The sequence below is a fragment of the Rhinatrema bivittatum genome, chromosome 13, assembly GCF_901001135.1.
Source record: "Rhinatrema bivittatum chromosome 13, aRhiBiv1.1, whole genome shotgun sequence".
NCBI lineage: Eukaryota > Metazoa > Chordata > Amphibia > Gymnophiona > Rhinatrematidae > Rhinatrema > Rhinatrema bivittatum.
Window position 1 is genome coordinate 3,576,853 of NC_042627.1, and position 14,328 is coordinate 3,591,180.

The window sequence follows — 14,328 nt, forward strand, 5'->3', positions numbered from 1 at the left end:
GAAATAAAAAACCCGAAAGCTTTAAAGCTGTCAAAAGTTCAAATAATGGACTTCAAAGGCAAAACTGTTTGAAACATGTGTCAGAGAAGTCCATATCATCATGTGTTGCTATTTTTATGTGTCAGGAGAACTCATTATAAATTATAGTCTGGCAAGAATGAGAAGCAATTTTTCCAGATGCTTTTTCTTCTCATACTTTTTTGGTTCACTGGATTTTTTTGTTAATAAGAGGATTGATAAACGTAAGCATCTCTAGCATGATGACTAATGACCTCAGTAAAATCAGAGAAGGCTGAGATAGTCCTGTAGAATACTCTTACTGTTCTTTATTAAACAGGGCCAGTAGTTCCATTAGGCAAACTAGGCGGTCACCTAGAGCACCAACATTTTCGGGATAGCAAAATCTAGCCAATGTAAGGACCAGATGAGTGCTCTGCCAGAGCCAAAAATTCAAAAGAAGGGAGTGCTATGCTGGAGTCACTGCTTCCAATAGAAGGGAGTGACAGCCTCTAACCAGTAAGTTGGGGGAGGAGGGTGCATGACCAAAAGTTGCACCAGAACCATTAGTATAGGCCAGACTGGATGTATGGGAGAATAATCTGCTATTCTGTTCTATTCAATTCTATTATCAAGCACTGTTACCATGAATAATGTTTTGATCATCAGTGAATGATGACCTATTCATTTACACCACAGATATAATAAGTGATTTACTGATTGGTTATGTTATGTAATAAGTGGCTTTTCTGTTTTGCAATACTAATGACACTGCCACTGCTTATTGCCGGCATTAGTAGCATGGGATCTATTAATGTTTTGGTACCAGACAGGTACTTGTGATTTGGATTTGCCGTTGTTGGAGACAGAACACTGGGCTTGATGGACCCTTGATCTGATCAAGTATGTCATATCTTATGTTCTTATATTCTTATGTCATGTGCTGACTATCTGCAATGTTTCCCTAGATATTGCCAAAGACATTGAATCAAATGTACTAATATAAGAATATCCAATTCTTTCTTTACGACCAGAATCATGAGAAAGATGATTAAATGGGACTATTTTCAACTTAAAATTACATGAATCATACTTTTATAAAAGTTCTTCAATCCCATTTTTTGTACCTGCAGCTAGAAACAACTGTATAAATGGAAGGCAGGAACCAGACTTCAGTGACTGAGTTCATTCTCCTAGGACTCACTGATAATCCAATACTACAGATTCTGCTCTTTGTCTTTTTTCTTCTGGTCTATATTATCACCCTGCTGGCTAATACTGGGATCATTGTTATAACTTGGCTGGATGTACATCTACAGACTCCCATGTACTTTTTCCTCTCTCACTTGTCTTTTGTTGACATCTGTTATTCTTCAGTCACCACTCCCAAAAACCTCCAGAACCTCCTGGTAGAGAAGAAATCCATCTCCTTCCTTGGCTGTGCTCTGCAACTGTATTTTTGTATTGGTTTTGCAGCTTCTGAAGGTTTTCTGCTGGTGGTGATGGCATTTGATCGTTATGTGGCCATATGTAACCCATTACTTTATTCAGTCATTATGAACAGGAAAGTGTGCATTCAGCTGCTTATTGCCGTGTATCTGGTCAGCTTTGTTATTTCACTCATACATACAATTTGCACTTTTCGCTTATCCTTTTGTGAGTCTAACGTGATTAATCATTTTTTCTGTGATATCCCACCACTGTTGCTACTCTCTTGCTCAGACACTTCTGTAAATGAAATTGTGAGTTTATAATTATTGGGTTTATTTGTATAATCTCCCTTTTGACCATTTTAATTTCTTACACCTGCATTATCTCCACCATCCTGAGGATTCGTTCTGCAGAAGGGAGACACAAAACATTCTCCACCTGTGCCTCCCACTTTACTGCTGTGCTGATATTCTTTGGGACAATTCTTTTCATGAATTTACGACCACCTTCAAGTTTTTCACTGGAGCAGGACAAAGTGATTTCAGTGTTTTATACAATGGTCATTCCCATGTTAAATCCTTTGATTTATAGCCTGAAGAATAAGGAGGTGAAAGCTGCAATGAGGAAAGTATTGAGACTAATCTTGGTCATATGACAGATAGTTGATTACAATTCAATACACATAATACTATTTAGTATTTATCATTTCATACTCATTAGAGTCAGTCCCTATTTCATGATGTTTATAATTTAGTTATGACAAACATACATGACAAACATCTATCGGAAGTGTATTTATTGGATAGAAGTGGTTACAATCTGAATGAAGCCTCAAAGCTAAGTGTTGTTAGGCTGGATTTGAATGTGGACAGAGAGAGAACACGACAATTGTTTCAGAAAGTTAATTCAAGGTGGTATAAGGTGCAGCAAGGTAAAAAGTGTAGTTGGGAGTGAGTGGTGAAGGGAAGGACACAAATTAGAATGGGTTGCCCAATGAATTGAGTTATAAGTATGACTGAAAGGATCAAAAAGAGAAGATCTGTAATGAGGACCTGCAAATGAAAGTAATGCATTTGCTGGACTTGATTAATCCAAAGATAGAATAGCAAATGCTGCAGGAGACTCCACAAAAATAGAAATAATTGTCATGGCTCAAAACAGTATTTGGAGCAAGTAGTAGGAGACAACATAGACACTCTATTAGCCCCTACATGCTGCATATAGACATGCTCGCAAACATTAATTCACCTAAATATATGACTGTGTTTTGTTTAAAATGAACTCTGTATTTCCATAACATAGACAATCAGAACTAATGGTGCTCCCCAGTCCCTCCGAACCAAATAAATCTCAAGCACATGATATGGAATTAACAAAGGTCACAGTTTATTATCACATTTAAACTACATATCTGAAGAATCTGAGCCCAATGTCATGCCTTACTAGATTACTGTTAGTAAGTATCCCCCTCCCTGACTTCCAGTTCTCCACCACCATGGGCCAGCGGTATCAACCTTCTACCAGTGAGGACTTACAACACCACTCCAGCAAACTCTGCAACTTGCTGAGGTCTCTCTGTCACATCCCAACAGGTGAGGTCGCATCGCAACCAGGTCAATGTCCTCACTGTCTGAGTCAAGCACAACAGCCTTCCGGCCCAGCTGCATTCCTTCTTTGACATTATCCGCCACAGAAACCCAAAATTTAACAGTTCATACATATTTGATTGCCAGAACTCGGATTACCCCCAGCTGTGACACAGCACAAGCACAAACCATAAAATATCGTATAGACAAACGATGGAGGAAAGGTGGGAGATGCCACCAACAAAAGTGAGCAGGGTGTTCATCTGCCCAATTTAAACCCATGACTGACCCCTCTCCTGTCTCTGTGAAAATGTACCTCCCAGGGCCTGATTTTGGAGTATTAAAAAAATTAACTCCCAGGAAGACTAAACTGCAAAAGGGGGGAAGGAAAAGAGAAGCATGAGGAATCAACAAAAGGGCCAGCTCCCACTCACCTTACTGACTGACTCCCTTCTCCCACCCCCAAACTCACTCCATACTTGACCGAGCCCTTTTCTCCTTCCAGCATACTAGGCCTAAGAAGGAAGCACTGAGCAGATACATTGTTAAAGCAGCCAGGCAAAGGTTTGCTCATCCAGCCTTAGACTAACGTGGGCAATGAGGACTAAGGCCCTCCCCCAGGACCCCTGATCCCAATAAATCTCAGACATGTGGTAAGGAATTAGCACACATTAAAACTACCCAGCCCGATGCAATGACAGAAGACTGTTAGACACCCCCCCCCCCCCTCCCTTCAGTCAGCATCTGGGCCTTCAACTTCACAGCCCAGAAAATCACCCCTCCACCCACGAGGGCTTCCAACACCTGCTGAGGCCTCTCAGCCACATTCCAACGAGAGAGGTCCCACCAAAACCAGGTCAGTGTTCTCACTGTCCCTATGATTCAAGCACAATGGCCTTCTGGCCCAGCTGCATTCCTTCATTGCCATTAGCCTTCACAGAAACCCCAAATTTAACAGTTCAAACACATTCAATAACCAGGTTTCAGGTTACCTGCCACAGATGTGGACTATCATTCAGATAAGTTCCTGTCCCTTCAAATGTGACCACCTAATAGAGGAGGAGAATCCTCTCCAAAGCCTCCTTTAGGGAATTATTGAAAAGTTCATTACCAATCTTGGACAACTGTACTCCATCTGCTCCATGCAATCCAGAAGAGAGATCCAGGGTCCAGTCATGCCCAACCTGGAATCTATCAGAGAAACCACACAATGGCCTACTTGTTTGTTAACCTTGAATAGGTTTCTGTTCCATAGATGTTGCTCACCCAGTTTAGGCCTAAATAAAATATCAGATCATCTCACTTTCATACCTGGCAACATATTCATTAATAAACCCAAATGTTTCCTTTGCAACAGGAGTGCCTGCCTAAATCATTACCCCATGAATTTATGACAATGGTTTCACACAGTCTCAAAGATCTCAGTATCACAGATTTGCTGCCATGCAGCCTCACCGTGCTCTGCTTCTATCTGCATTTATGCTTCCCCACCAGCAGAGGCCTTCAGCAAGATCTGCTCCCAGCTCCTCACTAACTACCTGACTCAGCAGTTCCTGCACCACTTAAACCAGCCTGTCCTGTCCATCTATGCCTCTTCATGGAATCACCCTTGGCTCTCTAACCTGGTTGCTTTTACCTTGTTCCATGACTTGGGGCCTATTCAGGTGTTTTCTTCCCTTGTGGCCTCTGGGTCTCTAACCTTGTACCTTGCCTTGCTGTCTATTCAGGCCTCTCATTGCCTAGTAGCATCCATGCCTTCTGCATTGCTTCCTTCAGGCCTCAGTGCTATCTGATCTGTGTTGTCTTTGTCTAGTGCTTGTCTGGTCCTGTATTTGTCTGCCTTGTCTAGTCCTGCCTTTGTCTGGTCTTGTTGTTCCTTACCCAGACTAGGTCCTAGTATCTATTCTGTGCCTTACCATTGCATGTTCTTGCCCAATCAATATATAGCCTTAGTCCTTGCTCAGTATCCTGTCCAGTCTGTATCCAGCATAAATATAAACTAGAAGCAAGAACAGTGATAGAGAGAAGCAAAAGCGATAGAGAGAAGCAAAAGCGATAGAGAGAAGCAAAAGTGATAGAGTGCAAAAGTATCTTAGTGGCTAGAGCAGCAGGCAGGAAACGAGGGCTCAAATCCCACTGCCATTCCTTGTGACCATTGGCAAATCACTTTACCTTTCATTGCCTCAGCTATAAACTTAGACCACAAGCCCCAGGGGAAATACCTGAACATAATTTGGTACTGCTTGTCCAGAGCAGTTATATTATTAAATTATTTTTTTGTCGTTGAGATAAAACACCATTCATACGGGCAATAAGCAAAATACTTAATGGTGGTGTTGGGGGTGCTAGTAAACACTGAATATCAACAGCCAGTAAAATAAAAACTTTTAGTCTTTTAATATAAGATATCTCATAATACGACCAGTGCAGTGTATCAGACAAAGCAGAGTAAACTTCAGCTCACCTCTTCTGAGTCAATAAACTCAAACATGTCACCGCCTCTAAACTTACACACCAATAGGTTAGTTTGTTTATTTGCTTAATATTTTACAACTGGTTTGGATTATTGTTATTGCTAGAGATGTGCATTTGTTTTTCCTGAATTAGGCAATTTTCAGGTTAATGCACACTAACTTTGTCCCATTAGTACGCACTATCGAGAGGTCAGAGGTTAGCACACTAATCTGAAAATCGGGGCCCCCTGAAAAAAAAAATACAAATTGCGGGAAAAACTAAATTTCCTGTGGGGGGCCCTGAAATGAAGCCCAACAGGAATTAAAAACACGATGCACATCTCTAGTTATTTCATATATGCTAATAAGACTTGATTCCAGTAAGTCATATGATTTCTTATAAATTGAGCCCAGAAGGCAGAAACAGAACATAATGCTGATCTTTAACAAACAATTTATCGGTGGGCCCGGTGACGAATAACCGCAGCCCACCCTTGACGGCAGTGCGCCCGGCGAATTAGGATGGAGGACGGAGGACGGGGGTGGGGGGGGAAGCGCAGCGAAGGGTGAACGGCCAAAATTCCCCCACACCCAATACTAGCCTCTCCGCCCTCCGATCCTGGTCGCTGCCTCGCCCCGACCCCCGCGGGGGGTCATGACGTCAGGAGGGGCATCGGCAGCACCCTCCGATGACGATCACAGCCCTATAAAGGGACGTGACAAGCGGCACGCCCTTTCCCCTAACCTGACCTTTCCACCCCTTCCCATAACGTTCCCCCCCCCAGCCCTACTCTAAACCACCCAAAATGTTTATCTTACCTTGTGCGCGCCGAGCCGCGCTGCCTTCCCCCGTTCCCTCCCAGGCCACTCTGAAATCGGAGCAGCCTGGAAGGGAGCTTTCCTTCCCCCTAACCTGACCTTCCCACCCCTTCCCCTAACCTTTTCCCCCCTAGCCCTAATCTAACCTCCCCTCAAAATGTTTATCTTACCTTTTGCGCCTGCCTCTGGGCAGGTGCAAGTTGCGTGTGCATACACGATCCTCCACAAAATGACTAGCTGTGAACTATGCCACAAATCATGTTGGATAAACGTGCTGCTAAAAACCAACCTTTATTAAACTATTTATTTAATTTAATATGTTTATAATTTTTTAATTTTTGATTTTTAAGAGACAGAGACCTCAGAACTGGTAAAACAGGTTTGTTAACCAAGTTTTTTTGAAAAACCAGTAGATTCAATCATAAGTCTCTATATGTCTCTCTTTTCTCTATTTTATTAAAAACATTTCCACTCTTTGAAATGCATGACTTTGTAGTCTTGAAAAATAGATAATTAAATCTTATTCGAAATTGGTAACAAACTACTTTCAATTTATGAAATGTTCTCAAACAGTGTGCTTAAATCACTTCCACAGTGAATTGCTTCAATGATGAATATACTTTTTTTAGTTTCTACTGCTTCGGCGGCAAAAGATTTTTTAGCCGCTAACCATCACACTGTTATAAGGATTTTATCAAAGAATAATTTGTTAACGGAAAGCCCATGGTTAGTATGTTTTATCACGTGAAGGACAAGACCATTATGATAACTCTTTGTCCTAGAAAATATTGCACTTATCTTAAGACTTGTGGCCGTTTTCTTTTGTGCCTTAAACAAGTCTGTGCTGAAAGTCCCCGCCAACGTTAACGTTTCGCTTAACGCTTCCTCAGGGCGAAGTCTGTGAAACAGAAATTATAAATTCAACAATTTATCAATAAATCATTTTCACAATCTTTGTATATTGTTGTACTCACGAGACTATCTGTGATTCAAAACGTACGGGCTTCTTACTGCCGACCAACGCGGCTATACTGATTTTATAGTACTCCCAAGTTTTAAAATGTGACCAATCTGGCTCTACGATTTGAGCGTGCTGAACGTGACTGCGTAACTGTTTTTTTATTTTTGTAAAACATTTGACAGCTCCAGCGTCTACTGCGTATTGACGTCAGAATTTAAAGGGAGAAAGGAAATCACCATAAAATTTGATTTTGTTTGTATACTGTGTGCAGGGAAAACTCGAACAGAATTCTTTTACTGCATTTGAATTACTTTATTGATGTAATTCAAAATTAAAGATATTTATATGCAGATTACTTCTGGAGAACGTTAGTTTTAAACTTATTTTATCTAATCAAGCTGTTCCATTCTATTTTGCTATTTAATCCCGCCGGTTCTTCTGAACTCAATTTGAAGATCCATTCTTTTTCTCTTGGTTAAAGTAATTTTTCTCTGTTACCGCCTCTTGCATCCGCTGTAATATGATCAATTGCAAACCAACGGAGTTCATGGATTTCGTGATTTTCTAATAAACAATGTTCCACAATGGGTGCTGTAATTCTTTTATTCTTTAGGCAGCTTTTATATTTACAAAAATAAAAAAACAGAGTTACGCAGTCACGTTCAGCACACTCAAAACGTAGAGCCAGATTGGTCACATTTTAAAACTTGGGAGTACTATAAAATCAGTATAGCCGCGTTGGTCGGCAGTAAGAAGCCCGTACGTTTTGAATCACAGATAGTCTCGTGAGTACAACAATATACAAAGATTGTGAAAATGATTTATTGATAAATTGTTGAATTTATAATTTCTGTTTCACAGACTTCGCCCTGAGGAAGCGTTAAGCGAAACGTTAACGTTGGCGGGGACTTTCAGCACAGACTTGTTTAAGGCACAAAAGAAAACGGCCACAAGTCTTAAGATAAGTGCAATATTTTCTAGGACAAAGAGTTATCATAATGGTCTTGTCCTTCACGTGATAAAACATACTAACCATGGGCTTTCCGTTAACAAATTATTCTTTGATAAAATCCTTATAACAGTGTGATGGTTAGCGGCTAAAAAATCTTTTGCCGCCGAAGCAGTAGAAACTAAAAAAAGTATATTCATCATCGAAGCAATTCACTGTGGAAGTGATTTAAGCACACTGTTTGAGAACATTTCATAAATTGAAAGTAGTTTGTTACCAATTTTGAATAAGATTTAATTATCTATTTTTCAAGACTACAAAGTCATGCATTTCAAAGAGTGGAAATGTTTTTAATAAAATAGAGAAAAGAGAGACATATAGAGACTTATGATTGAATCTACTGGTTTTTCAAAAAAACTTGGTTAACAAACCTGTTTTACCAGTTCTGAGGTCTCTGTCTCTTAAAAATAAAAATTAAAAAATTATAAACATATTAAATTAAATAAATAGTTTAATAAAGGTTGGTTTTTAGCAGCACGTATATCCAACATGATTTGTGGCATAGTTCACAGCTAGTCATTTTGTGGAATAAATTGGATACTAGCTGGTCCCTGTTTTTTGACATACATGATCCTCCGACAGAACAGCAATGGCCGCTCTGTAGGAGGCCTCTGGCCCCGCCCCATCCCACCCCCGGACCACCCCGCCCCAACCCAGGCTGCCCTGCCCCCTTACCGCCCTTTTAGTAAAGCCCCGGGACTTGCACGTGTCCCGGGGCTTTACGCGCGTCGCCGGACCTTTTTAAAATAGGCCCGGCGCTTGTAACCCTTTTAAAATCTGGCCCTTACTATGCAATTTGAGGTCTTGCAATCACTAATTTTATTCCACTGTAACCAGTCAACAAGAATACAAACCTTTTTTAAGTACTTTCCTCAATACAGCTTTCACTTCTTTGTTCCGCAGGCTGTAAATCAGGGGGTTTAACATGGGAATCACCATAGTATAAAACACTGAAGCCACTCTATCTTGCTCCACAGAATAACTTGAAGAAGGCCGTAAATACATGGAAATAATTGTCACATAGAATATAAGTACTGTAGTTAGGTGAGAGGCGCATGTGGAGAATGCCTTGCGTCTCCCTTCAGCAGAGCGAATCTTTAGGATGGTGACGAGAATGTAGATGTAAGAGATTAGGATAATCAGAACAGAGGGTATGCCATTAAATATGAGAATGATAAAAATTACAAGTTCATTGATAGACGTGTTTGAACATGAGATTACCAGCAATGGAGGAGCCTGGCAAAAAAAATGATTAATCACATTGGAACCACAGAAAGATAAGTGGAAAGTGAACATTGTGTGTATCAAGGAGATAACAAAGCCACCCATGTAGGCTACAGTCAACAAACGAGCACAAACTTTTCTTTTCATGACAACCAGATAAATTAACGGGTTACATATTGCCACATAACGATCGTATGCCATTATCACCAGCAGATGACCTTCTATCGTGCATGCAGCGGCAAGAAAATACAATTGTAAGGCACAGCCAAGGAAGGAGATGCTTTTCTGCTCTGCCAGGAGGACTTGCAGGGTTTTCGGAACGACAGCTGAAGAATAGCAAATATCTACCAAAGACAAGTGACAGAGGAAAAAATACATGGGAGTCTGCAAGTTCACATCCAACCTAGTTATAACAATAATTCCAATATTACCCAAAAGGGTAATAATATAAATCAGTGAAAACAGCAGGTAGAGCGGAATCTGTAGATTTGGATCGTCGGTGAGTCCAAGGAGAATGAACTCAGTCACTGAGGTCTGATTCCAGCCTTCCATTTATTATGCTGATTGCATCTGCTGGTATAAAAAAGTGTTTTGAGCTAATCCAGTCACTTTTTAAATGTATTCTAATTATTTATCAATTATGCACCGTAAAGCAGTATCGACTATTCAGTGTGTTTTTAAGTGTCTATGACACAGAAAGAATAATATAGTCTTCCAAAACAGCACTAATCTGCTCATTCTTCAGGGTATTGATCTTCACTTTGTCGGTCTTTGTAAAGTGTTAGTAATCTACGGCATCCTGTAGTCATGCTCTGGGTTTCTATGACAATTTTTTTGTAGATGTAATTACCTATGCAGATTTGGCCATGTACTGTTTGTGTTATTATCTTGAAACTGATTTTTAACTATACATATTTGTTGTGAACCGCTAGAAACTACAGTATGTGTGCAGGCTAGAAATCAATTTAAAATAAATAAATAAAATTTGGGAGGAAGATGGGACTGCAAGTTCACAAGCCACAGCAAATATTGCTAAATCCCTACATGAGTTTGCATTGTTGAAATACTGTATATAGTGGTTTATTATATCACAGCCATCAGCACATTGCTTATTGCATATGTGATGTAATGGAGGCAATTTTTAGACTGCTGCTTTGGGACAAAATCTGCCAGTAATGTATTTTGCACCAAGTTTCACAGAGAAAGTAAAGTATGCACTCAGCAGCACCTACTTTTTGTGCAGGTAGATTTTCTACAGAGAATAAACTGAATTCAAGTATTTTATTATATTTATGAACGAAATTGTAGTGAAGAAATGTATGATTGCTCTGTATTTGATTCATTTAACATTATGAATTAATTCAATATTTTGATGGGCAGTATATCGTATTGCTTCCTATAAACCAATTTGGATTGTTCTTGCGATTAAGGAGGGCAGTGTATAACATGACTCAGGAATGTCCCCTTTAAATGTTCATGTGTTGTGAAAAACTCTTTATTCTTGTAGCCAGATTGATGATGGACAATGTCCAGACAGCCAGTTTACACATCTAAATCACTGTTTACCACTTGGGACAGTTCATATATGCGATGAATACACAGCTTCATGAAACCATTCAACAAACTAGGAACAATAACACAGAAAGTTCATCTGATTGATTCACAGAACTATTTTTTTTTTTATTATGTATTTGTGGCAATATCAACAAGAGATCTATAATGGACCCAAGCAGATCCAGAGAGGATTTATTTGAAAGAACAGATCTGCTGAAAATCTAAACTATCATGAAGCTCAAACCAGACTGAAATCTAACTTGTCTAAGTCTGAATTGTTCAGACATTCTTTTGATTCAAGAAAGCAAACCTTCTAGGCATAATAAATTAGTATGCATGCTGCTAAAATAAAAAGAAAAAGATAGAATTACAAAGCAAACAGAAATAAAGACTTTGCCCAGGTTCTGATGATGTTCCTTTCTGACCTGGGGTAGAATATGATATGTTTTCCTGCTATTCTTATTGGTGTTTATGCTGCAAAATAAAAGGTTAAAAATGCATTATTCTCATATGGAGGTGATTTACGTACATGCTACATTATATGCTTTAGTCCTTTGAACGTTACCTTCCTGTGGGTCGTGCTAGCATAAGTTTTTGATTGCCATGGTTCTTTTGATGTCTGCAGTATTTTAGTAAAGGGCACTGCAATTTGAGGGGTACTTGCTATTATGAATCATCTTCTTGACCAATAGTGAGTCCAACTGTTATGTTTTATATCATGAACTTTAAAATTAGAGATTTTTTTTTTATAATAAATAGCTGTCCTTAGACAATTTATTCTTATTTAAAAAGTTTACAAATTTGAAAGCCAGGGTTGGCCTCATCATTCAGGCTGTCGTGCTTTGTGATTTGTTATAAGGGATTCAGGGTGTGATCCCATCCATTAAGGTCATTTGGACCTGTGCTTACTGCACAGTGATTTACTCAGGCTGGAGAGTTAGGGAGAATTCACAGTGGCAGCCCCTGCCGGCCAACAGTGGTGCTGGGGTGTGTATCGATTGGGTTCCTGTGGCACCCAGTACATACCGGTTTTGGAGACAGGGATTGAAGATGGAGGTTTAGAAAATAGGTGGGGAGGTGGAAAAGGGCGGGAGAGAGACAAAACATGTTACACAGTAGTCAGGTAGTCAAATATCTCTAATTTATCAACCAATTAGTTTTACTGGCTCAGGATTTTCAAATAAATAAAACCACAATAGATGCTAAATATAGGTCACAGAAACAAGATGAAGGAGAAATGCCAATGAAAAAATATATGGCCATTTTTTGTTACCAAACACCAGAAGCAACAAAAGGAATAATTTACCTCTACTAGTAAATCACAATAGAGCATTAAAGAGTGATTTCACAATTGAATACACTATTCTCTTAATCAAGTTCTGAAAAAAACAATTGCAGTAATTGAATGCTAATACTGTTATTTGTGTGGCATGACATGAGCCGAGTATCCATCCATGAATGAGTTTTCAAGATTCTGACACACACAAACACGGTCTCATGCAGGTACAAACACACCTATGTTTCTTTAAGGAGACCATTAAAAAATGCATCCTTCTGGAATCTCACATGGTAAATCAGGATTAACAAACTTCTTTGTCTGGAAATCCAGATAGAGAAACAGCACGATAGCTAACATCGCTAGTAATACATAAACAGTAGATAGTGGAATGAAAATTATGTGTGAAAAGTGATTTTCTTGGGCTGTAATTTTACTATGGTTGTACAAAGAATCTACTATAGCTATATATATATATATATATATATATATAGTAGATAGATAGATATTTGTATAAGTCCAGTTTTTAATATGATATCTTAATAATTAAACTTACCATATATTTATGCATAAAGCCTAGATAATTAAAGAGATTATTATTTTACTGATATTTAAAATGTTTTCTTAAATAGTGAATGCAAATTGAATTAATTTACTTAAGGTGGGACTTGCCCTCCTATTACATGGAAAAAAAGTCAACATATTTTCTGTCTGTACCTGTACTGGAACTGGTGCTTACAATCTACTCCTGCCTGAATCTTATAGAAGAGTTTATAGTGTGTGCAGCAACCTCTGGGACATGACCGTTGGGTACTCACACCTCAGAGAGTCAGACAAATGGAAGTTAAACAATTACATTTCATTTTATTTAATAGACTAAACAATCCTTGCGGCCTACAGCTGCATATACTTTGTATGATATGTTTTCAAAGCAATCTAATACTAGCTTATCTTCATTCCATAATATTTTTCTTGGATCAGTGCTTAGAATTGTTTGGGTCGTAACCATTTAGATGATCTTGGCTTATTTATATTGTTTTAGTGTGTTTATTTCAATAATATTATGATTTAAATTGCTTTTACAATGGTGACTATTTGCATCTGTGGTTCACTGCTTTGTTGTCCCCTGGGGAGAACCCTTGAAAACTATGAAAAGAAATAAATAGAAAGTATGTACTAAGGGCAATAAAGGAGAGCAAAGAGCAGTCTGGGATGACAGTTGTAAAAAATGGCCAAGATCTAGACATGCATGAAAAGCCGAGCACAGCAAGAGCTGGTGCTCCACAACAGCTGACATTAGGTCAAATATGGCACTTGATGATTGTGATAATGGCGGTGATGATTGCTTTGCTGGATCATTCATTTAAAGATGCTCACGTAACATTTCTATTGATGTAGGTGAGGCAATTGTACAAGACTGTGACCCCATCACTGTTCGCACTAATTCGTGTGAGGTGGCACTATTAATGTCAGGGGTTCTCAGCACAAAGCATCTGGGCTTCAGGATCTCTACAGTAAACATTCATCAAATGTATTTGCATGCATGTGGTCTAAAAATAATGTACATTTGCATATTTGTTTGCTCAGAAAACCAGATCTGTTTGTGGCTTAGATTATAAAAGAGATCACTGTCAGCATCTAGTAGTAACAATACAAAATAACATAACAGGTAACTTGTAATCTTGTTTACTGAAATTATAAAAGAAATGTCTCTGCTGTGATAATGCTTACCCTCTACTTTATTGTAATATTTCGAACAATATAATTCCTCTATTATTTTGTAAGAATGTGCATTGATTTTGAAACAAAATGAGAAATGCACTGAAGAAGGCTGTTTCATTTCACTGAAGAGCAAAACAAAATAAACTTGCTAAAGAAAATTTAATTTAAATTAATTTATATTTTGTTTAGGTTTCCATTAAAGTCTATGGGGCAAGCAGTGCATAGTTGTTTTTTTTTTGTTGTTGTTGTTTTTTTTAAGTCAGACAAGCAAGTACCACTGGGGGATGAAGGAAGGA

The 14,328-nt window shown here is 38.8% G+C and overlaps 1 protein-coding gene and 1 pseudogene across 1 annotated transcript; one reads left to right on the top strand and one right to left on the bottom strand.

Annotated features, from left to right (window-relative positions):
• Nucleotides 1-1,148: 1,148 nt before the first annotated feature.
• On the top strand, nucleotides 1,149-2,083 carry LOC115075014 (annotated as a pseudogene).
• A 6,312-nt stretch (nucleotides 2,084-8,395) lies between these two features.
• On the bottom strand, nucleotides 8,396-10,032 carry LOC115075304 (olfactory receptor 5B21-like). The gene is made up of 2 exons (XM_029575598.1): nucleotides 9,124-10,032; nucleotides 8,396-8,497 (listed from the first exon to the last, which is right to left on the bottom strand). The coding sequence occupies exons 1-2, from the start codon at nucleotides 10,030-10,032 to the stop codon at nucleotides 8,396-8,398; spliced, it is 1,011 nt and encodes a 336-aa protein (XP_029431458.1).
• Between the last annotated feature and the right edge of the window lie 4,296 nt (nucleotides 10,033-14,328).

Coding starts and splice junctions, on each gene's coding strand:
- LOC115075304 (XM_029575598.1), bottom strand. CDS start 10,032: ATGGAAGGCTGGAATCAGACCTCAGTGACTGAGTTCATTCTCCTTGGA. Junction 8,498..9,123: donor TGAAAGCTGTATTGAGGAAA/GTACTTAAAAAA, acceptor CTTGAAAAATAG/ATAATTAAATCTTATTCAAA.